Source organism: Cryptotermes secundus, unplaced genomic scaffold, assembly GCF_002891405.2.
Source record: "Cryptotermes secundus unplaced genomic scaffold, Csec_1.0 scaffold27, whole genome shotgun sequence".
NCBI classification, from domain to species: domain Eukaryota; kingdom Metazoa; phylum Arthropoda; class Insecta; order Blattodea; family Kalotermitidae; genus Cryptotermes; species Cryptotermes secundus.
The window spans coordinates 1,464,135-1,488,921 of record NW_019745078.1 but is presented as its reverse complement, the minus strand read 5'-3'; the positions used below and the strand labels follow the sequence as shown (position 1 = coordinate 1,488,921).

The following is a 24,787-nucleotide window of genomic DNA, read 5'->3' as shown; positions in this document are numbered from 1 at the left end:
TTAATTTGGAATGCAACTTCCGCATATTTTTTCTGTCATCATTCTGAACTCCACACATACACACACACACACATACAAACACATACACACATGCACGCACCATATAATAAGCACTTGCTTATATCTCAATGATAATATTCGTAAAACAATACGGAAATGACGCATGTTTCTGAATTAGAAACACATTAAATGCTGTAAATGTGACATTGGTATGATTTCGCAAAGCTTCTTATAAATTTATTATTATAACACAATAGTAACAGCCCACACAGCTCACTACAGACATGTGCCATTAAGGATGTTTCATTCGTAAAGGAGGAAGAGTACTTCGCTTCGTCCGTCTGTCCATCCGCTTGTCTATCTAGTAATTAGGAACTATGGAAGAGATATGTAGCAGATCGCTCTGAGTGGTTTGCCTGACGAGGATCGCTTAGTGTTTGACTGCAAGAAAAAGGAATTATGCCCAATGCTGATAGTAGCCGGACATTTTGGGTAATGGTTGCCAGAAGCAATCAACACACACTGGAAGTGTGGAGCGAGAGATATGTGTTACTAATTATACACACCAGGATTAAGCTAAAAACACTTAGCTTGTTCTCAAAAGTTCTAATGGAATACAAAGAAATGTATAACTGACGTCATGGGGAAGACTGATTCTTAGAAGATGACACTCACTCAGCAGTTAAAAAAATATCAGCTCTCTATGAAACCCAAAGCTTTATTACTATCACAAGATCCATCTACACGGCCTTATCCTGAGTCACTTATAAACAAAACAAAAAGAACTCCGAGGTTTTGGTCCGCAAGCGAAATGTACCGACCGCCTCTGTGGTATAGTGGTCAGAGTTCCTGGCTACAGATCCACAGGTCCGGGTTCGATTCCAGGCTCTACCAAATTTTTTCTGAGAGGTTGTGGGTCTGGAACGGGGTCCACTCAGCCTCGTTATGATAATTGAGGAGCTATTTCAAGGAAATAGCGGCTCCGGTCTAGAAAACCCAAATTCACAATAGTGGGGATTCGTTGCGCTGACCACGCGACACCCCCTATCCGCTAAAGTTGGCACTAATTTCGCCGACAAGCGGCGGTCGCTCGGTCGCTCGGTCGGTCAGTCGGTTTACCATTTTTGGTAAAATATTGTTTGTTCTTTCTCGTAGACTCTCCTCGGCAGGTTTCTTGACTTAAAATTTGTGTTCATTTTATATCTCACCTATACGTGCTACACGTTCTGTACTTATAATCCGCCTTAACTTGATCACCTTAATAATATTCGGTGACAAGCAATTACTATATAAATCTATTGTGAAATATTCTCCAGCTTTCTGCTCATAAACTTGTATTTATAAGTATGGTAAATGTACCGTTACCTCACGCTTTTAGTGTCAGACACAGGTGTATATAAATTAAAACGGTAATTTTATAGACGGTTTCCTCAAGGGGCGAGTTTGAGTGAAATGCATAAGCCTCAAAGAAGCGAAGGTGTCCTCGCTATCAGAAAAATCTGCACTAGATACCACACTCCCTCGTTGCCGTAACAAACAGTTGTATCATCTCACGTCTTTAGCACCTTGAGTTCTCTTCCTTATACCTCCCGCTCAACACCTCTTTTGCCGTGACTTGGAGCGTCGTCTCGCTATTTATCTCATTTGCAGCGCGCCGAGTCCCTCGAGAACCCCATCCCCTCCGCCACTTTCTCCTCTGCTCCTTATTTCTAATAAAATAATCCGGCAAATGGTCTCCAAGGAGACTAAAAAATGGCATGGCCCACTTTGTTGTATATACAATCTCTCGCTGTAGCGGATACCGAGGAGTCTCGATGGGCTTGTTGCAAGGGAAGTCGCTGTACATTCCGAATCAGTCGTCTACTGAGACAGCACTGATGTCTTTCACTGCAATTTCAAATTCCTTTTCCTTTTTTATTGCTAGTGGGTTGGGACTAAGTCCCTTGTACTGCGGCCATTTCTGGCCTATTGTACCTGCCCAAGATGATAGGTGAGGGTGATTATGAGCAATTGGTGGAATGAAGATTGGCAGGGGAAACCGAAGTACTCGGAGAAAACCTGCCCCAGAGCCACTTTGACCACCACAAATCTCACTTGACCAGACCCGGGATCGAAACCGGGTCGCCGCGGTGGGAATTCCAATTACTTACTTCATGTCTGCTGCACAAAAACATAAAAATTAAAATATACCAAACAATAAAAAACAAACCCAGTGGCTTGAGTCTGTAAGCGAACTATACCGACATAGCGACCGCCGCTTGTCGGCGAAGTTAGTGCCAATTTTAGCGGATAGAGGGTGTCGCGTGGTCAGCGCAACGAATCCCCACGGCCGTTAATCTCGGGTTTCTATTTCCTTGAAACAGCTCCTCAATTATCCTCACGAGGCTGTGTGGACCCCGTTCCAGACTCACTACTTCTCAGAAAATCTGATAGCGCCGGGAATCGAACCCGGACCTCTGGATCTGTAGCCAGGAGCTCTGAACACTAGAACACAGAAGTGGTCAAAACTATAATTTTACCTGTGGTTATGTATGGGTGTGAATCTTAGTCTCTGACATTAAGGGAGGAACATAGACTGAAGGTGTTTGAGAACAAGGTGCTAGGAGAATATTTGGATCGAAGAGAAATAAGGTGAAGGGATGTTGGAGAAAGCTGCATAATGAGGAGCTTCACAACTTGTACTCTTCTCCAAGTATAATTAGAATGATCAAGTAGATTCTAAAGGGTTTTTACAATGGTGGATGACATACAGAATTACTGGGGTTTTGGACTTTTCCGGACGATGGAAAAGTCCAAAACTCCAGTAATTCTCTGTAGAATGATCAAGTCAAGGATATGATGAACAGGGTATGTAGCACGAATGGGGGACAATATGAATGCATATAAGATTTTGGTGGGAAAGCCAGAAGGAAAGAGAGCACTAGGAAGACCAAGGCGTAGGTGGTGGCAATATTAAAAAGGATCTTGGAGAGATAGTTTGGGGTGGTATAGATTGGATTGATTTGACTTAGAATAGGGACCAGTGTGGGGCTCTTGCGAACACGGTAATGAACCTTCGGGTTCCATAAGATACTAAGAAGTTTTTGAGTAGCTGCGCAATTTGCAGCTCCTCTAGAAGGGTTCAGCTCCGTGAGTGAGTGAATGAAGCAGATATGACGCTATTTAATTTTTCAATTCCGATTTTCTGAATATGTATATTTTGAAAAAGTTTTCTACTTTCTGGGATATATTGCAGTGTAGCCCGAGGGAAGTCAACAGACGTTTCGGAGGAACATGTGATCTTCAGTTTCAGGATTGAAGATTAAGCCAAGAAAGAAACCAGCATGGTGCATGCATTACGAGATATGTTCCTCCAAAACTTGACTTTCACCGGACTACACGGCGTCATGCCTTAGATTATAGGCCTGCAGCTTTGCAGGTGGCGTTACGCATTTATGTATGTATATGTATACGTATACATGCCCATTTTAGACTACAGAATTCATTGACATGGCTGATCTCTCGGCACTGAATTGGCTGGTTCTTTGTTTCAGGAGTGCGCCAAGAGCAAGATATTTACGTCAGGCTTATCGACTCCGTCACGAAACAGGTAAGACTCTTCCTTAACACGCTTCACAGCCTATTGAACCTCAATTTAATGAACTGTAAATGGAATTCCTATGATTCTTATTCGAAATGAGACCGCTGGTTGCCTGATTGCATCATTTTAACCACCTACTGCTGCTCACTGATTGAACGAAACTGCAACCTCGTTTTTAAGAAGCTACCATTGCTCAGTTAGTCAAGATCTTCAAATCAGTCAACTACTAACCTCCATTCTTGTGCAGATAAATCCAGTGTACACACTCTCATCCCAGTATTTTACGATCCATTTTATTATTACCCTCTCATCCTTAGCTACGCCTTCCAAGCGATTTCTTTCCTTAGGCTTTCCTATCAAGACTTAGTATGCGTTGCTTTTCGCTCCGATGCGTGTTGGATGTCCCATCACAATGTCCTGGATTTTATCTTAAAAAAAATAATAATAATAATTCTTAACAAGCCTATCAAGTAATTTAAATCACCATGCCAGTAAAGTGCAGGCACTTCAGCAGTCACTATATTCTCCGATAGCTGACACGAATAAATTGTGCTAGTTCTAGAAATTTTGAGAGGTGTACAATTATACACACCAAATACTACAGGGGAGACAAATAAATTTGATCTCACTATGCTAAAAACTAGCTTTCCATCAATGGTCACGGTTAAAAGGGCATGGCATTTATTCAAATGCGTTTCGTCCACCCTAGGTCGCGCAAAGTTATTCATCGAAGTCCCAGTCCCATTTTAGTGTATCATAATATGCTAAAGGCCTCTCTCATCGTCACTGGTTTTAGGCCCTCCTCACAACTACCAGGCAAGGATCACCCATTGTCCTATGTTCGAAACAGTAACAAATTTGGGTTTCCGCTCGCCACTGATATAGAACTGGAAATTCTACTATTTTTCTTCGATTTTATTCACCATTTTGTTATGGAAGCCATCCAGAGTATGCTCGTACATGCCTGATGAAGAATATTCGTGATAATCAGGCCGTCCAGACACATTTCCGTGTTGGTAGGATCTGTGCCACTGTGGGCCACAGTTCTGACAATGTTGAATCTGCAATTTGGAGGAGACAGGACGAAAAAGCGAAAGGTAAAATGAGGTGAAGAGTGTGTGGGAAGGAGACGGTAGGAAGAGGATGGAGAAAGATATTGGTTTCCTGTATGGGAATAAGGAAGAACTGAAGTTTGACTGAACTGCCTGGTTTCATATTTTACAAAATAAATTCCAGTTAATGTTCAAACGGGATCAAGACTACAAAAAACTAAAAAAAAAAAACTCCGTGGACTGTAGTCCGCAAGCGAACTATACCGACCGAGCGACCTCTGCTTGTCGGCGAAGTTAGTGCCAATTTCTGCGGATAGAGGGTGTCACGTGGTCACCGCAACGGATCCTCATGGCCGTTAATTTCGGTTTACTAGACCGGAGCCGCCATTTCCTTTAAATAGCGCCTCAATTATCCTCACGAGATTGAGTGGACCCACTACTTCTAAAAAAATCTTATAGCGCCGGGAATCGAACCCGGGGCCTCTGGATCTGTAGCCAGGAACTCTGACCAATAGAACACAGAGCCAGTCAAGGCTGCAGACAGTAATTACTATGCCAGCATCAACTAACACATCGACTTGTGTATAAAATGTTCTGATGCAGGAAGTTGGATAGGCAGCTTTCCTTTCATTATTAAACTTCACTATTTAGTCTGGAGTTAAGCGAAGTCGCTTTATGAGCTTGCGATTACATGTCAGGTTATGAGTTTATTCACCGTACAAAGACACATTATGAAGAGCATGGGACGAAACTTGTAGCTCAATTTCATATATTACTCCGACATATCTTGTGACTCACTGATGAGGAGAGAGCAGGAGAATCTCTTAGAATAGCCAGTACGGAAGTAGGATCCTAAATACATAATTCCCAGACAATAAAGGGAAGTATTACGGTTGGGCTAACCCAAAGAAAAGAAAAGAAAAAACAGTTTCGAGTGTCTTAAATGTAACTGAATCACAGGTCAATATTACATCAACTGCCGCATTACAAAATTCTTAATTACAGATGTTGTGGTCATTCTAAGTATCGTTAGATACTTGTACATATTCCAAATTTCACCTTCCTTACTTCCCTGTGTGTTCAAATTTACGATGTGATAGCGTAGACGGTATAGTGACTGGCTACGGGATGGATGACCGAGGGATTGCAGTTCGAGTCCAGGGGGGGGGCAAGAATTTTCTCCTCTCCAGGTGGTTCAGACAGGTTTTGGGGTCCAATCAATATCCTATCCAGTGGGTACCGGGCCTCTTTCCCCGAGGTAACGCGTCAGGGGCATGAAGCTGACCACTCACCTCCAACTAGTGCAGAGATCAAGAATATGTGGATCTATACACCCACTCCCCCAGGCGCCTTCATAGAATAGTGCTTAATCAGTTAAGCACAGCGACAACTTTACCTTTATTTTTGTGTTTTCAAATTGCGTGCTCGCGTTAGCGTAGTTGTTTGAGGCACTATGCTACAAGCCGAAAGGTCGCGGGTCCGGGTCCCGAAGAGGTGGATTTTTTCAATTTACCTAATTCTTCGAGCCGCACTACGGCCCTGGGGTCGACTCAGTCTCTGTCAGAAATGAGTACCAGGAATCTTCCTGGTGGGTGAGGGGCGGCTGGCGCGTAAGGCTGTCAAACTTACCGTCATCTGTGAGCCGATTGTCTAGACAAAATGTGGAAGCCTCGACGTCTCACGAACCTATGGGCCTTCACGGCCTGTTGTAGGGGTAGTTTTACTGTTTTATGTGGTCAAATTGGAAAATTCTTTCAGGGACAATATAACAACTCATTCTCGGTACACGCTGCAGTCATTTATCTGCCCAGTCTTGAATAATTCGTTTTGCATAATCGCGCGTAACCCACAGTACTTTCATTTTCCACAGTTTCGTATTAATCAACTAACGTCTTGGATGTTGTGAATTTTGATGCGAGATAAACGGCAGTTGAAGCGAGTGTTAATATGGTGAACTGATGTTTGTTTCATGTGTATTTAATGAAAATTTGTCAACCGATGAAAAAGTATACATTGATTATAAAGGATGGTTTGAAATAATGTGGTAGGATACGCTCATGAACATTTCAGGATAATTTGCCAGCATTTTTCTTGGGATCACAGAAACTCTATTGTGGAGACCTAAGTCTATACATCCAGCTTCCCAGCTGAATTTCGAATCTGTAATCTCCTGAATACAAGAAAATGGACTATTAACCAGTAATTTGCGACGATCCGTCATGGAGGTGCCAAGTATGAGGGTCATGAACAAGGACGCCGCACTTGGCAGGGATCCTAACTACTTGTACCTCTCGAATTCACTTCAGACTAGTTATCGCGAAATTAATTCCTTCGTCAACAATTTCATGGAATTAGCCTAGTGGGGTGTTTTGGGCTGAAAACCCCAGACAGGAGTTTTAAACTGCGTCTGAAGCTTTAATACAACTACGAAGGAGTGTAGGACACAATTGATATTATTAGTCACGCATTACTTTTTAACGCATTAATCCTTAACCAGAGTGGAAATGTATAATATGACACGGGAAACACAATGTTTAGTCATATCAAAGAAAACTGATAATCTTCGAATTCAAGTTTTATGAAAGTGATGTTATGAAATTCACTGCATAAAATTTAGCGCAGATGTTGCGCATAAAATTTGTAGTTAGATGTTTTAAATTGTTTACAATATAAAAAATTTGAATAGATTAATATTTACTTTTACTTACATATTCTTACCACAATTCAATACTTGTGTATTTGGCAATGAACGCTTAAAAGCAAATTGAAACGTCTAACAAGATTGTTGCATTGTGTCCTGCTTTCAATTGTTGCTGAAATCAGTGGAGTGATTTCAAATTAGAAGAAAATAAGTATTAGGCAGCACTGCAACAAGAATTGTGTGGGGTGTACTGAATGGGTAGCTTAATGGTAAGACGAGAGAAAGGAGAGACATGAAAAGAAAATGAAACAGTGTTTACGAAGGCAAAAGAAGAGCGAAAAGAATAAAATTACAATCCAATGAATGCGACAAGCACATGAATACGCAAATTAGGAAGCGAACCTGTTTTTCACTTATCTTTATTGAAGTGTGCTGGAAACTGCGTGGTTCTGCTATGAATGTTTCTGAAGGCATTAAATCTTTTAAATATAACAGCAAAGCTAAGCTGCTGGAAATGCTCTGTGACCCTGTATCCGCCATCCGTTTTGAAAGGAACGTTTTGCAGATGAAAGCGCAGACAGAAGCGCGCTGCATGAGGATACACACTTTCGCTTCGAATTCTGCTAAGTACAAACCAACTGCAATTGTCCTGAGCTGGGACAGTGCAGTTAGTACAGGGACGAACTATGAACTGGACGATCGGAACTGATTTCCCGGTAGGGGCGAGATATTTTTCTCTCCTTAACGTCAACCAGATCGGCTCTGGGGCACACCCAGTCTCCTATCCAGTGGGTACCGGGACTCTCTCACCGGGGTAAAGCTGACAACTCACCTCTGTCTAGTGCCAAGGTCAAGAATAGACCAATTTTCACATACATACAGAACCACAGGCAAAATTATAGTTTTGTATATTCTAATTTTTATGTTTTTGGACAGCAGATGAGAAGACAAAAGGTTCTGGACTGAATGGTAGCAAGCATTACCCGAGTTCGGTCTCCTCTTAATTTCCTCCTGAATCAGGTTTTGATTTGATATCGTCGTCAAGAATTCATATCATTTGTCGTGATAAAATCGTCGAAAATATCTGGAACCGAGCTGTAGAGCAGAGAAGTAAAAGAGGGAAGAAATCAAGAAAGAAATAAAAGGAAAGAAATGAGGAAGTATAGAAATGAAACAACCAACAATTCCAAGAAACATCTTCCTACAATTCCCTGCTTGCGATTGGCATAACCATATGAAAAGGGGAATCACTGTCACGCCTTGGCACTACCTCTCTAGGCTCTTCTAGTTTCCTTCGGAAATGCGCGAATCTAGAGAAAGAGGAAAATATCTGAGTAGCTCGAAAAGGGGGGGGGGAAGGTACAACGGAATAAGCCACGGACTATTAAAATGCACAGCCTCGAATTGCTACTTCGAATTACAGCGAGACGGAATTACTTGTAAAATCATGTGCTCTTATCTGCAGTCCTTCCTCTGTGCAAGAGTGGCTGCAGTACGCTACTACAATTTCATTCTAAGGGATAAAGCTTTAGAAAGGTTTACTCACAGATTGGAGAATTCCGACCCTAACTTACTTTACTTTAATGTGGTCTAGTGGTCAGAGTTCCTGGCTACAGATCCAGAGGGCCCTGGATTCGATTCCCGGCGCTACCAGATTTTCTGAGGAGCAGTGGGTCTGAAACGGGGTCAACTCAGCCTCGTGAGGATAATTGAGGAGCTATTTGAAGAAACTAGTGGCTCAGGTCTAGAAAACCGAGATTAACGGCTTTGGGGGATCCGTTGCGTTGACCACGTGACACCCTCTATCAGCTAAAGTTGGCACTAACTTCGCTGACAATCGGCGGTCGCTAGGTCGGTATAGTTCCCTTGCGGACTACAGGTAAAGGAGTTTGTTTTTTTGTAATAAATCACATTCGCAAGGAGTTTCAATGGAGTGGCATTTTACCTAGAGGGTGTTCTATTTCTTGCGGACATGCAGTTATATAGTCTGTTCACGAATATAGAGTTAGTCAACACTAGATACACAGATGATTGCGGCCGAGTGGATAGCACTGCTGTATCGAAAGCCTCGGATTTAAATCTTGGCTGGAAATCAGCAACTTTGACTGAGGTTTTCGTGGTTTCGCTTTTCCTTCTACGAAAACGTCGGCCTAATGCTTCAGATTAGCCCACGACCTCAATATTCCACATTCTTTATAATTAATCATTCACCTATCATCCCAAAATTCAACCCGACATAATCTGTCACTGGCAGCGTAGTAAGATAAACTATAAATTAATAAAGAATAACTATTTGTATACTACACTACAGGGGTTCACTTTTATCGTTTTTCTGAATTCTCTTCTCTATACATTTCTAATCTACTTCATTTACATTACATTTTCCGTCCATCAAATCCTTCTTGAGTTAATGTCTCCGATAATATCTTGTGAATAATATGGATTATGGAGCTTCTCATTGTTCCACTAAGAATCTCTTTATACGCAGCTTTCCGGGACCATGGTTTACATAAAACTACGCTAATTTTGTCGCCTCCCTAATTTGTGGTACCGAGAGTTTGGCATTTAAGTCTCAAGAGGGCGAGGCTACCACAAGGATATGTGGTTCTCACAGAGTTTCTTCAATGCCGGTCATTAGTGTCCATAATTCTGGTTATATAATTAAACCAGCGGATTGACCGACGCACTTGGTCATTAAAATCGTGCCGATTGAGTAGCCTTCCTTAGAAACTCGTAAAAGAACGACTGTATTAGACATTCGATATACAGTATATCACAGGAAGAAAGGTCAATATTCTGGGAGGTCATTCTAAGCAAAAACGTGTAATTTATGTGTGTCCTATTTCAAAAAATTTCCAAGATAAAATTACGGATGTAGTGGCCCGCATAAAGGAACATCAAGATGCACTCAGGCGAGCAGTACGCCATGTCCTCACACGAGTTGCAAAGTGCACTGATGTTGACAGTGGAATTTTCGAATATTTGTTATGCTAGGTTCTCCGCCCCAACTTTCTCACTTGAACAATAAATACCGGTACTGGAAACAGTATGTAATATGCACTATGTTACAAGTTGGAAGGATACTGGATTTTTCAATTGACCATACCGCTATCTTTGATCCGACTGTCTAGATAATGTGGGATCCTCAAAGTCTCACAACCGAATGGGCCTCCGAGGCCTGATACAGGGATACCTTCACCTTTTACCCTCACCTAACCCTTCCAGCATTACCATGACACTGAGGTCGACTCAGCCTCTAATAGAAATGAGCACCAGGAAACTTCAGGGAGGTAACGAGCGGCCGGCGCGTAAGGCTGACATTCTTACTGCCATCTGTGACCTGATTGTTTAGAAAATGTGGGAGCCTTGACGTCTCACAACACTATGGGTCTCCACGGCCTGATAAACGGACATCTTTACCTTCTTTTTTACAGTTAAATAACTCTTATCTCGGAAACTGTTAGGAATAGGACACATGTACATACAAAGTTTTTTGCTTAGAATGACCGATAGTATGACCTCCCAGAATATTGACCTTTCCTCCTGGGATACTTTGTATAAGAGGACGGTATAAACAAACTTCACTTTTGCAGTACAAAAAGAGTCCTGTATACAGACCTACGTGCGCCTTCATGCCACGCTCCTAGAATTCCCTTCTTGTGTAAGATTGGNGGGGGGGGTCAAAGTCGTTTCTCTACTCCTTTCTGCCTTATTCCTTGCGTTTATGTTCAATTCTGTGAGGGGAATTTAATTTTTACTCTCTTTCCACCCTACTCCTCTCTCCCCCTCTCCCAACATTCGTGCTTCGTGATGGACTAAAATTAGATTCAGAACTTAAACACGTTAAGCTGCCCTTCTTTAAGTCCCTACCAGGATGGGGAACATTTCTCTCTTTAAAATTCTACTACCGACTTTATCTCAATAATGTCATCAAATCTCATTAGATTTTTCCTTCATGTATTGAAAAGATTTTAATAACCCACAAGAGATATTTTGGACTACTTAATAGAGAAACTGTGAAAGTAGGTAGTCGTACTTTGAATGAAATATAAAACTAATAAATATTCTTATTACGGAGGTCAGTACACTGCTTCAGTGTACAGACGACCATAGCCTACTATATAAAACAAAAACAAAACACCGTGGCTTTAGACCGCAAGCGAACTATACCGACCGAGAGAACGCTGCTTGTCGGCGGAGTTAGTGTCAACTTTAGCGGATAGAGGGTGTGGCGTGTTCAGCGCAACAAATTCCCACGGCCGTTAATTTTGGGTTTTCTAGACCGAAGCCGCTATTCTTCTATTCAAGTAACTCCTCAATTATCCTGACGAGGCTGAGTTGACCCCGTTTCAGACCCACTACTTCTCAGAAAATCTGGTAATTTCGGAAATCGAACCCGGGACCTCTGTATCTGTAGCCAGGAACTCTGACCACTATATCGCTTACTATATAAAGTATTCTTAAATTAGATAATTTCTTTCCAAGGGAAATGCACGTGATGTGGGCAGTAAAATTATTTTGAAAATATTGCATTTGTTAAAATGAAGCTCTTGAAGAGGAAGAACGCTTCGCCAGCTCAGTGGGTTATATAATGACAACTGTTACACAATCAGACGATTATGAATTATGAAGTGGTCGTCACATGGTTACATGTATCACGACACATATTTTGTTCCAGGAGTTGGGAGAGCTAGAGACATGTTATGTCAGAATAGTCGGTAGTCTGAGCGAAGCCTCAATGCGAGTCCCCGTACACGGAGCAATGTTGCTGAGTTCTATACGGCGATGTCCCATTATACTGTACGCCAGTTGCCATTTTATTAGGAAGTTGCTGAGGTTCCGTCTTAACTTCGGATCGGATTCAATTCTACCACAGCGGAGTTCAGATTTTAAATTTAATTTCGGTTAATTAACTAACTCCAATGAGCTAGGTCCTTATTGAGAAGCTGCGAGTATCTCAAATACGCAATACTCAGTTCATACTGCCCCATTCTATCTCTCTGAGATCCATTTTAATGTTATGCTTCCCCTTACTTTTAGGTCTTCTTAGTGGTCCCTTTCCTTCTGGCTTTCTCTGTGTTTATTTCTAGATGTTATCTCATCAGCATAGGCCAGCAGCTGATGTTTCCCGTTTAATTTCAGTCCCACCTGGTTTTGCTGGATCTTCCTAATGGCATATTCTAAAGCAAAGTTGAAAAGGAGAGGCGATAAAGCATCTCCTTGCTTTAAATCATTTTTGATAGGAAAGATGCTAGAAAGAATGTTTACCTACACGGACTTTACTATACGTTTCGTTTAAGCACATTTTAATCAACCTAACTAGTTCCATGGGTATCCTAAATTTTACGATAATGTACAATGCTTCCCTCCTAACTGAATCATAGGCTTTCTTGAAGTCTATGAATAGCTGATGTACTGTCCCACTATACTCCCATTTTTTTCTCCAGTATCCGACGAGTGCAAGAGATCCGATCAGTAGTTGATCTGTTATGTCGAAACCCACACTGATGATCCCCAATAATTTCATCTATATATTGTCTTAACTTTGAGAGAAAAATTTTGAATACTATTTTGTATGAAGTTGATAATAGTGATATCCCATGAAATTAACTACAATCAGTTTATCGCCCTTTGTGTGAATTGGTACAATAATAGACTCATTCCACTGTTCAGACAATTCTTCCTCATTATAAATAGGACTAATGAGTTTATGGACCTCAGACTGTAATGTTTCACCTTCAGCTTGAATCAGACGTGCCGGAATTTGATCACTACCTGGCGATTTATACCTTCTCAAATTTGCAATAGCGCTTTCAACCTCAAAATGGCTATGATCAGGTATTAACGGCTCAGCTGTATTTCTATCTGCCTAACATCACTGACCCTATGTACACTGAATAACTGAGAGAAGTAGTTCCTCCACCTATTCAAAATGTTAACGGGAATCTGCGAGCAGATCACCATTGTCATCCTTCATTAAGTTACTTCTAGGTTGGTAACCCCTCTTAAAGTCATTCATTCCTCTATACAAGTCTCTGATGTTCTTGTTCTTACTGTTCATTGGAAACTCATCAATTTTGTCTTTCAGATATTCCCTCTTTTGTTCCTGAAATGCCTGCCGGTTTCACGTCCTGTAACCACTGCAATCCGGCTTATTGGGTCTGAACTAGTTAGTTAGTTAGTTAGTTAGTTATTGGAGAGGGTGGGTTTCCCCATGCACTGAGACCTGTATTGGTCCATTGTGCTTCCCTTTATGATTTCTAGCAGTCTCTATATCCTACCGGTATTGCTATATTGGGACAATGGCGTGAACTTATTTGTGGCGTGACACACAAAACACGCTACACTATAATGCTTCCCCCATCTACCAGAGGTATTAGAGACTGCTGTTGGGCGGGAAACGTCCGTTAATTTGGCTCAGTGAACTCCTTTGGAGATATGAGGTTCTTTTACGTGCCGTAAAGCTACGACACGGGACCCACGGCTTAAAGTCCCTCCTGGAGGACTTGTTCCCTGAATTTTTCCGCCCTTAAAATTTCGAGACATCCGCCGGGTATTTGAACCCGCGTACTACGAGTCATGAGGTGGGAACGTTACCTCTAGACTATGGAGGCCGCTTAGTTCTGAACTAAGTTTCATTTATTTACATATATTACAAGGGCACGGTAAAAATGCAAGAACTTCTGAGAAGAACTGCTCACCTACTTTCCTTGTGCTTCAGAGTGAGTGTTTTATAGACGCAGACCGCATAGAGAACACTGCGTCTGAGCCGTTACCTAGCAAAATTTTTTGGGGGGGGCAAGCAGACTGCAAGATGATTTCGTAACTTTCATTTTATTCTTGAAAATAAGAAAAATAGACTACAATTTCTCAATAACAGTAGTAGGGCTGTAATAATAATGATCCGTATAAATACCTGCGTCATGCTTACAGACCGAAATAAAGTTTACCACATTTTCAAATTTAAATTCGCTACAATTTGCGCCCCCTGATTTAGATTCTAAAGTTCTGGGGCTAAAACTGCGCGAGGCAAGTCGGTAGAAGTGTCCGGCAGCGTGATCCGATGGAGACGCATTGCCACGGCTCACACCACCCTCAGCAGGGAGCTGGTGCGTTCTGGAACATGCAATGAAGAGTTGCTACTATTGAAAGGAGAATAAACATTAAAACAAGAGAAGTGGAAAAGGTTACACTTGTCTGAGAGGAGCTGAGAGAGAAGGATAGTCATTAAGGACCTTATCGAACGCCGTATAAACGCCAGGGGATCTAAACGAGACACAGTGTATGTGTGAGAAGAGTTGTGAAATATATATGAACATAAACTCCTTATAAGGCAAGAATAAGGCACGGCGTTTGAGAAGACAGCTCAATTAGAAGCATGATAGAGAATGAATGAAAAAAAGAAAACGAAGACAATAGGAGATAAGGAAAGAAGCGGTATAACCTCAACAAGTAGGATCTCTGAGGCTCTAATTAGACATTGCTTCTTGTGAGGGGGGGTTGGAAGCGAACCTAATGCAAGTTGCAGGGTTCATTTTACTGTAGAGCATCTCTTTCGATTTAGTACAGTATGTCCGACAAATGAAAGCCATAACATGATGGCAGCAACGTCAGTGCCCTTTGTTAACTTGCAGACTACATCCATGCTCATATAACCTATCAACGTAATTAATCCACTAATTAAATTCTTCCTGGTTGAGTTTTTCGTAAACGGCGGACTCTTTTGCCTGTGATCAAGAAATCTGCTGTTTTTAGAAATTCCACTGTCAATGCAAATATAATTTATTAACTTATGTTCCACGACATGTTTCGACACAACAAAACTAACAATCGACATCCTGGCAATAAGAAAGAAGATAAATTCGTGCTCAACAAACAGTTAACACAAACGAATCTAACCAATAATAGAAGAATCAGACGAAAATATGCGTGGTCTGCTATAGCAACAGACACTAGAATGAATACAGCACACGACACTTCTAAATTAATTTTTAATTTTTAACTTATTTCATACATATTTCCTATTTAAATCAATATCTATAAGTTAGAATATAATATACACAGAAAGTATTAATTTTAAGCTGATGTCTGTAAATATGAATACATGCTTTACAATTCAATAGTGAAAATGTGTAAATCACAACTCCTGAGGATGACCCTATAAGGGTCGAAACATGTAGTGGAACATAAGTTAATAAATTATAGTAGTACTGACGGTGGAATTTATATTATAAGAAATCTGTCGGCATGAAACCCGAAATTTACCACTGTCTTTTCTTCATTTAAATGAATTTCTCATATCTCGTCTTAGGTCTGTCAAGTGGCATTGCTTAATGAGATATTAGACCTAAGATGAGAGTTTATTTGTTTTTTGTTTCTCGTAGGAGTTCTGGACGCTCCGCCATACGACGTATAGTCATTCTTGATTTAATTTTATGAGAATAGGCGAAGAGATGAAATTATGGACCAGGCTACTCACCATGGAATATTATGCATTTATCATTTACTTCTCATCTCTTGCACCATTCTTTTTTTTTTCTGATTTCTACATAAAGGAAGACGAATTTTCATACAACATTAAGTAATGCACGTAGTTCTGTACACTTAATGCAGCCACTCACATAGGCCGCGCTGTTTAAGTTCTTGAAGAGCTCGAAAATTGGGAAAGCTCGTAGGAACACAGCTAGGAGTCTAGTCTTATGCGCACGCTGTTCTGCGTTATCCTGATTAGGCAGAGGACAAAGGAGGGGTCGATCCCCGTCCAAGGTATCCTTCCAAATGATATAAAGGAAATTTAGCCTACTTTCCTTATTTTGAAAAAAAAAATAAGAGCAGGCTTATGACATCACCTTGCTGTGTGTCTGTTTGTGTGTCCCCCTTATCAAGTCTGAATACACCTTCCGCGGAGACAGATTCCGGGTACACAGCCCGTTGCTAGGTAAGGCCTACAACAATACGCGATATCAGTAAGCAATGGACGTGATGTCCGTGAGGTCCGACCAGTGACCAGTGATCCGTGACCCTGGGAGTCATAGGAGGCGACGAAAAGGGAAGTCTCAAATCTAAGACAGTAAAATATGGTCGCGAATCCCAAGGGACTCGGACCTAAGAAAGACTGCACTGGCAAGGGCCAGCAGTATATTCAAAAGACAGAGCCGTCCTCTCGTCAGAGAGGGCGTCCCACAGAAGCAAGACCGTAACTGTCAAACGGTAATAATCAATATCTGGTCATGAATCCCAGATCGGGCTCGACACCAGGACTCACTGACTGGCCGTCAGTCGCAATGTGACTTTGACTTTGAGTCAGAATTGAGTGAGTCCTAGAGAGTCTAGGAAGAATTGTTCGGCTGAAGATTTATTCTGTTTTTTTTTCTTGGCACTACAGCCCCAGTGGGCCTAGGCCTACCTCCATGAACTCCGTTCACTTCGGTTTTTATTGTGTTTACGAGTGATTATACAAGGAGTGATCAATAAATCCAATTACCAATCCAACTTATCAGTCATGCCCATAAATCGTGTCAATATCATGACACCTGAGCCAATCTCGACGGCCTACTTCATAAATTCCTGTGTATCTGTATATGTATCCCAGCTATCGTTACTAGGCAACGGCTCGGAAAGCACAACATTCCCTCAGCAACGAAGAACTGTTGGAAACATCGTTTTCTATGTGGTGTGCCTCGTATCAAAGAAAATTAGGCTATTAATTCTTTAACAGAATAGGTCAGAGAGTATAATTTATGGCATGTTAGTATTTGGTCTGGCCGGAAGTTAATAAACAGCATGGAATAATCCTACGTTTGTAAAGTAATAAAGTAACACGAGTCATTTCATACACGTTAGTGGTTGGTGGAGGCAGACGGCTATACAAACCACTCTTTATGTTTTAAAATTATTGCGGATTGTCGTTTGTAAGCTTATTAAGTGGGTTTCAGGTTAAGTTGATAGGCCTGTTACTTGCAGTTCACACTCTACACGTTTCGCGTCTCCTGTCGCTCTCACATCTCAATGCACAGCAGTAGCGTAATGGCAGGAGGGTCATGCAATGTTGTTACGGGGAAACATCGTTAGTGAACTCAACTCTTCTCTTTTGCGCTCTCTAACTGAAACGTGCTATCTCTTTCTTTCTCTCGTGTTGCCGTGGTAACCGACCGCTTGCCGAGAACAAATGGAGCGTGTAGACGCAGGCACGCGACTTGATGCTCATTTGTTGATACACTCACTGACACATTCAACTGTGTCAAAGCTACATGCTGTTACCTCTATATCCGCTTCTTGCTTCTCAGCTACATTAAATTAAATTAAATTAAAGAGAAGCGGAAAATAAGTTCCATGGTTTCATGAAGATAAAAGAATTCAAAGTTGAAAGAAACAAAGCAAATATATTTTTTTATTACCTTTAACTTAATATCTATATTTAGGTATGACAGAAAATAAAATGTCTGTAAATACTAAGACGAAGAGAGTTGAGCAAAATATTAAACCGACAAGTAACGGAAGACGAGGACTAGAAATTTTCTACAAGAAATGCAATTTCTACACTTTTAAGCGGTAATTAAATTTGTTTCTCGAAGAACAAGAATTATATGAAAATTCAAATAGTCGAAATAGAGCCTTCTTTTTAAGGTATCAAGTGACCCACATTTAAAAAACGCATATATGTTTATTCGATTAAAATTTGAATTAAAAATTGTGGTAGTTTAAAACTTATTAATGTAAAATATGGATCCATATTAATGCGTTAGCATACTCGAAAACTTACCACTGTCGTTTCATGTATACCTGAAGATAACCTAATAAAATTCGAAACATGTAGGTCTGATATCTGAGCAAATAAACGAATGTTGATACTGTAATATCTAGTTTGTTTCGTTTTCAATAATTTGTCGTGTGGAATGTCCCATTTTTATATTTAAAACCGAATATCAATATATATATATATAGCAAATAAAAGCCTATATAAATACACTTGAAGAGAATGGGAAACAGCAGAGTCCAAAAATTTTCACATATTTCAAATCACATGGTTGTAACCTAGGTGTACAAAGGGACCATTTGAAAGACGGATAAGCGTTGGGACAGACTAGATGAGTAGTGCGAACTTCCCTTTCTGTTTTTCATTCTCTCTTCCGTCCACGAAAATTCTCCCAATGTGGATATAAGCAACAGAGCAAAGTAGCTGTGTCAGTATTTCCACTGTTTATAACGTAATGATCCGTGACAGCGTATGGCTTGATATCAGTGGGATGAATACCATGCTGTGTGATTCCACTTGAAGAGAGAAGGTTAAACCTACTCCCATGAAACTATTACTCCGGGAAACGTGTTATAAACTGGTAGCTCCTTAACGCTAGTGTGACTCATCCATACGCAGTGGACAAGGCATGAACTCTTCATGATTTGGGAGATGAAGTGACGCTATGTAACAACACTGTATTAATTTGCAGAACTTATTCTATGAGAGAGTTATGTTCTGGCCATAAAGTGCTACAGCGCGGTACATGCATGTACAACCAGTACCACATAATCTTAGTCCCTGAATATACCCGTAAAGTGCCAATAACAGCCATTTCGTAATGCACAAACTTGCAGCCAAGTTACGCGCCTAAGAGAATCCGTTTAGGCAATCTGCCTCACAGTAAAGTCGGAGAAGTTGCTGCCCAAACACGGCGAATCGAATACTGATACTAACGAAAATCAACTGACCGTTTACACGGATGACTTCTTCAGCAGCCGTTACAGACTGGAGCCTCTGACCTCTTCCGATTCAGTCTCAGGTCCAATTCTGAAACATTGAACGCTTTCGTTAGGAACCGTTGACTATGGCTGGCCCACTGCAAGGCAGAAAATTATGACATAGAGTAAAAAATGTAAATATGCCCTCGTGCATAATTAATTAAACATCACGCCAAGAAGACGTACGGGGGCGCGGAGGTATAGCGTCGTCATTCTTGACTTAGGCACTATATGGAGGCTTTGTTCCTTGGAAAAGGGCCCCCGGTAGCCATTGGATAGGAGGCTGGTTAGGCTTCAGAGCCGGTCTGGGCGCTGTGGATTAGACAGAAAACTTTTGCCTCTTTCGAGACTCGAAACCTGCCCGTTCAGCCCGTAGTTCGCCACTATACTGAATGAGCGATGCCAGCTCAGAGTAACGTGCATTAATTTGCAGATTTTAAGATTTTTACGCCATGTATTCCGTTAAAATTCAAGAGACATTTCGGAGGGACGTCGCCTCCATCTTCAGAGACGAAAAAGAAAACCAAGCAAGAATCCAGCATGAAACTGTTACCAGGCAGAGCTGACATATTCCTCTGAAACATCTGTTGACCTTGAAGGGACTATATGACGTTATATCCCAAAAGATACGTCTTCGCAACGTCCTCTCTGAGAGCCTCAGTTCCTGCAGAAATTTCATTAGCTTGCTCGATAAGTACTAGGAACATTAGGGTATATGAAAGAATGTGTTTTATTGATGGGAAGTCCGTTTCTCGCATAATGCATCTGGACCTCGATGCTTGTCAACGTGGTCAGCGGAATAATATCATGAATTCTGTGGAAAGGAAAACACATGAGAGTCTAGGGATGGATTACAGATAAACCCTTTATTTCTAAGCTCAGTCAGTTCCTCCAGCATTTTTTGGAACCCGGAGGTTCAATATCGTGTTCACAAGAACCCCCCACTAGTCCCTATCCTGAGGCAGATCAATCCAATCCCAACCATCTCATCCTATCCCTCTAAGATACATTTTAATAATGTCCACCCACCTACGCCTTGGTCTTCCTAGTGGTCTCTTTCCTTCTGGCTTTCCCACCAATATTCTATAAGCATTCCTCGTCTAACCCATTCTTGCTACATGCCCTGCCCACCTCATCCTCCTTGACTTGATCATTCTAATTATACTTGGAGAAGAGTACAAGTTATGAAAAACTCAGTCGGTAGCAACATAAATTCAGTCTACAGGCACCTGCTCACGCTGGTTCATCCCTCGCGGATTTCTTATACCCTGAAGATGGAGGCGATACGTTCTTCCGAAACGTCGGTTAACAAAAATATCTACAAGGCGCCACATCCCAGAAGACAGCATTCTACATAATCACCGCCGTGAGAACCTCAAATCTTACAGCATAAATTCAGTTTATATTCACCAATGATAGCGACGGAGGATGCTGAAACACACTAAATAAAGTAAAGCTATCCCTGTAACAGGCCGTGAAGGCCTATAGGGTAGTGAGACGACGAGGCTCCCACATTTGCTAGATAATCGGCTCACAGATGGTGGTAAGTGTATCAGCCTTGTGCGCCGTCGGCCCTTTACCCGAGGAAGATTCCTGGTACTAATTTCTGTTAGAGGCTGAGTCAACCCTAGAGCCACAGTGTGGCTAGAGGGATTAGGTAATTTGAAAAATCCACTTCATCGTAGCCTGAACCCGCGACCTTCCGGCTTGTAGCATAGTGCCTCAACCAACTACGCTACCGCGTGCCCTTGTCGAATCACACTAACAAACATCAATTAGGCTTATCAGAAAATCCCCCCCCCCAAAAAAAACGAATTTAGAAGAGTTTCTTATTATTTTCGCGAAGTCCGTTATCGTTCTTTTGGCTGGAGACCAATTTATGAAACAAGCTTAAATTTTTACACAAGTGTAAAATACTTTGACATGTGTTGCAAGTATGTGAATAAGCTTCGAGCAATATTCGGGCACAGAACCGTTGACGTGAACAGTTCAAAATATTACATAAATAGGAACTTAATCATTTTTTTTCATGTGCACCCAGTGTTCTGAAAACAAAGATACCGAGATTGCTATGATGAACATAGTGCGTGGTTGGAATGGGCAATATATGGAGTTCATTCGGAATGTTCGCTGGGGAAAACCTTTGGAAACTCAGCTTGACAGACCAAATGGGAGGCGAAAAGTTTACATTAAAATATATCTTAAGGAGATAGGTTTTGAGGATGGAGAGTTACGGGGCATTGTTTCAGAAACGTTTTCCAAGGCAGGTTTTGGTGTTAGTTGTGCCGAAAGTTCGGGTTCTACTGCTTTAGCGCTAGTTGGTTAGTTAGGGATGTGAATAGTCAATTAGTCGGTTACCTAGTTATGGCATATTAACGCTGAATTCTCGCCCGTCGCCGGCACACCACATGATGAATTGTTCCGTTATTGGCGGATGCATGAGCAAACCTCAGGCCATTATTGACGGAGCGAGCAACATATAGCGGATGAAAGGTAAAAGGGAAACTCGGGCTGCAATTTTCCAACGGGCCATTAAGCTACGGGGCTGAGAGTCACGGTCCATCAAATTACCAGGATCAGATTGGCCACAGTCAGGTACTTTGATTTTCATGCTAGATCAAGTTAACCGTCGAATCCCGTTTCGTCGCCTAATCGCGACATAAACTGTCCCATGTAACACACTGACGTACAAAGCCCATCAAAACTGTCCTCCATACAGAGGTTCTCAAGTGCTTATATTTATACATTTTCCTCGGAGCACTTCGTTTTGTCGGAGAAATGCATGTATCACTCATTTTATAACATTTATTTACAAACGTCCATTCTAAAATACTAGGAGGTAAAGGTGAACCCTAGCCGAGCGGTCTAAGGTATGTACTGTCTTCGCTCGCTCGGAAACCTGGATCGTGGGTTCGAATCCCACTCAGGGCATGGATGCTATTTTGTGTGTGTGGTTTTTCTGTGTTTGTGTACAGGTAGAGTCCTTGTGACGAGCTGATCACCCGCCCAAGGAGTCCTACCGAATGTGTAAGATCTAGAAAAACCGAAGTGAACGGAGAAGTTCATGGAGGTAGGCTGAGGCCCACTGGGGCTGTAGTGCCAAAGAGAAAAAAAAGTGAACCTGTTCCTGCGCTTAATTAATTCATTAATTTATTCATTCATTCATTCATTCATCAATGGCTCTATAATCCTTTGTTAGGACTTGGTATTTTCTTCAGTTTCGTAATCTTTTTTACACAGATGGTAGGACTCCTTGGACGGGGGATCAAGACGTCATAAGGCCGCTACCTACACACAGGACAACACAAACACAGAATAAAGGCACACACTGACATCCATGCCGTGAGTGGGATTCGAACCCACAATCACAGCTTTCGAGCGAGCGAAGACAGTCCATGCCTTAGACCGCGCGGCCACCGTGATCAATAATTAAACACCACGCCATAAAGACGTATGATCGAGTGGAGATATAGCTCCACCATTCTTGACCTCGAATTTAGATGGAGGTGATTCGTCAGATTCACGCCCTGCAGTATTACCCCTGGAAAACATCACCTGTTACCCACTGTGTAGAAAGCTGGGTGGACCGCTGATTCGGTCTGGACGCTGTGAAGTAGATAAAAATCAATTTCCTCTGCCGAGAATCGAACCACGGCCGTCCAGTCCGTAACTCATCGCTATACCGACCGAGATATCCTGGCTCATTAAAATACAAGGATGCCGCAGTAAAAGTTGTGTAACGAATTTTAGTATCTGAAGTGCTCAACAAAATTATTGGGGCGATCAGATCAAGGAGAATGAGCGAGACGGGGAATGTGACAGGAGAGAGATGAGAGTGAGACGAAGAATTCGGTTTTTGTTTTGAGAATATAAGACAGAATAGGGAGGACGCGATATACACAGTGTGTCCAGGTTCACTTAGGACTGTGTTCATTAAAAATACAAGACGTGGATTATTTTCAAAATTTCACTCTTTTTATTCAAAACAGTCTCATTCTGAATCAATACGTAGCTGGGATCGATTGAAAAGTTTTCGAAAACAGTCACTGTACTCCTTTTGTGGAAGCGCATTTAAAACCGCGGTACATTCCCTTTGAATTTCCTGGACGGTGTCGTAACGGTCTCCTTTCATCGCCAACCTAACTTTTGGGAACAACCAGAAATCCGCTGGAATCAAATCTGGCGAATACGGAGGATGATCAAGGACTGTGACCCCTTTTCTGGCCAAAAGAATGCGCACGATCTTCGATTTGTGGGGTGGGGCACTGACGTGGAGGAGCGACCAGGAACCTTGCTCTCGATATTCAGGTCGAATTCGAAGAATTCTCGCTCACAAACGATTGAGGACTCCGAGATAATAATCAAAATTCACTGTTTGACCTTCTGGCAGAAATTCATTGTGAATGATTCCTTTGAAATCGAAAAAAAAAAAAAGGTTAGCAGCGTCTTTACTGGACTCTTTTGCATGCACACTTTCTTTGGTTTCGGCTTCTTTGGGCTCAGCCACGCTGCACTCTGCCGCTTTGTAAGAAGCTCAAATTGAAAACACCATGTCTCGTCACCAGTAACAATCGATTTTGTAAATTTTGTATCACTTTGGGCAGACCGTAACATGTCTTCGCAGTGTTCCACTCTGGCATGTTTTTCATCTCCTGACAGCGCGTGCGGTACAAACCGCGCATAGGCTGATGCACAGTACATTTTGGTATTCGCAAAAGCTCCTCGATGAGTCTTGCAGAAACACATCTCTCTGATAAAAGGATTTCGGTCACTTGTTTCACATTTTCTTCAGTGCTACACTTTCTCGGCTTTGATGCACGTGGAGAGTCTTCAATGTCCTCCCTGCCGTCACGAAATAGAGCATACGGTCGAAAAATGTTCGAGAGACGCAAACAATCACTATCGTACGCACTTTTCATCACTTCGTACGCTTCTTCGGATGTTTTGCCTAACTTCAAACAAAATTTTTGGTTCTCTGTTCAACCGCCATTTTCCGACGAGCGTCAGAACAGTATTATTATATTCAAGGTGAGAACACATGATGCAGCGATGCTTGCGCTTTGAAATTATAGACAGCCACAGCTGAAACTTCAAGAATCTTAACGCCACAACTCACCAACAGATGGCATTGCAGGGCAAAATAAAAAAAGTCCTAACGGATCCTGGACACACACGGTGTATATATAGGGGGCACGCCGTAGTGTAGTTTGTTGAGGCACTATGCTACAAGCCCCAAGGTCGCGGGTTCGAATCCTGTTGAGGTGGATATTTTTTTCAACTGACCTAATCCTTCCAGCTGCACTATGACCTCGGGGTCGACTCAGCCTCTAAGAGAAATGAGTATCAGAAATCTTCCTTGGGGTGGGGTTGGGGGTAAAGACCGGCCGGCGTGTAAGGCTGCCAATCTTACCGCCATCTGCGTGTCGATTGTCTAGAGAAAATGTGGGAGCCTCCCCGTCTCACACCCCTGTGGCGTTCATGGCCTGCTACACGGATAACTTTACATTCTGTGTGCGTGTGCGTGTGTGTGTGTGTCTGATGACAATAGTTATCTGAATTTATAATATAGGCTAGAGATACACCGGAAACTTACGTTAATATGGAGTATCTAAGAGATTTTATATGATAAAAATTGTAACCATGGCGACAATGTGATATTTCTAAGACAACTTCCAATAAATTGAATGTAGTCGGAGCGTGTGATATTGGGCATTATACATAAAAATCGAGTACAAAATATAATTATAAGATATAATATATAAATAAATAATAATAACG

At 41.8% G+C, this 24,787-nt stretch overlaps 2 protein-coding genes across 9 annotated transcripts in view; one reads left to right on the top strand and one right to left on the bottom strand.

Moving 5' to 3' along the window:
• LOC111874820 (protein PBDC1) overlaps positions 1 to 24,787 on the bottom strand; it is a 751,412-nt gene that overhangs the window by 402,550 nt on the left and 324,075 nt on the right. For all 3 annotated transcript variants that reach the window (XM_033755624.1, XM_033755625.1, XM_023870635.2), the window contains one exon: positions 18,980 to 19,058. The gene's annotated coding sequence lies outside the window, so the exon portion shown is untranslated. The remainder of the gene's footprint in view (positions 1 to 18,979; positions 19,059 to 24,787) is intronic.
• The window catches only part of LOC111874817 (transcription factor collier), a 376,238-nt gene that overhangs the window by 43,346 nt on the left and 308,105 nt on the right, over positions 1 to 24,787 (top strand). For all 6 annotated transcript variants that reach the window (XM_033755619.1, XM_033755620.1, XM_033755621.1 and 3 more), the window contains exon 4: positions 3,534 to 3,589. In XM_033755619.1, coding sequence (XP_033611510.1) covers positions 3,534 to 3,589 — 56 coding nt within the window. The remainder of the gene's footprint in view (positions 1 to 3,533; positions 3,590 to 24,787) is intronic.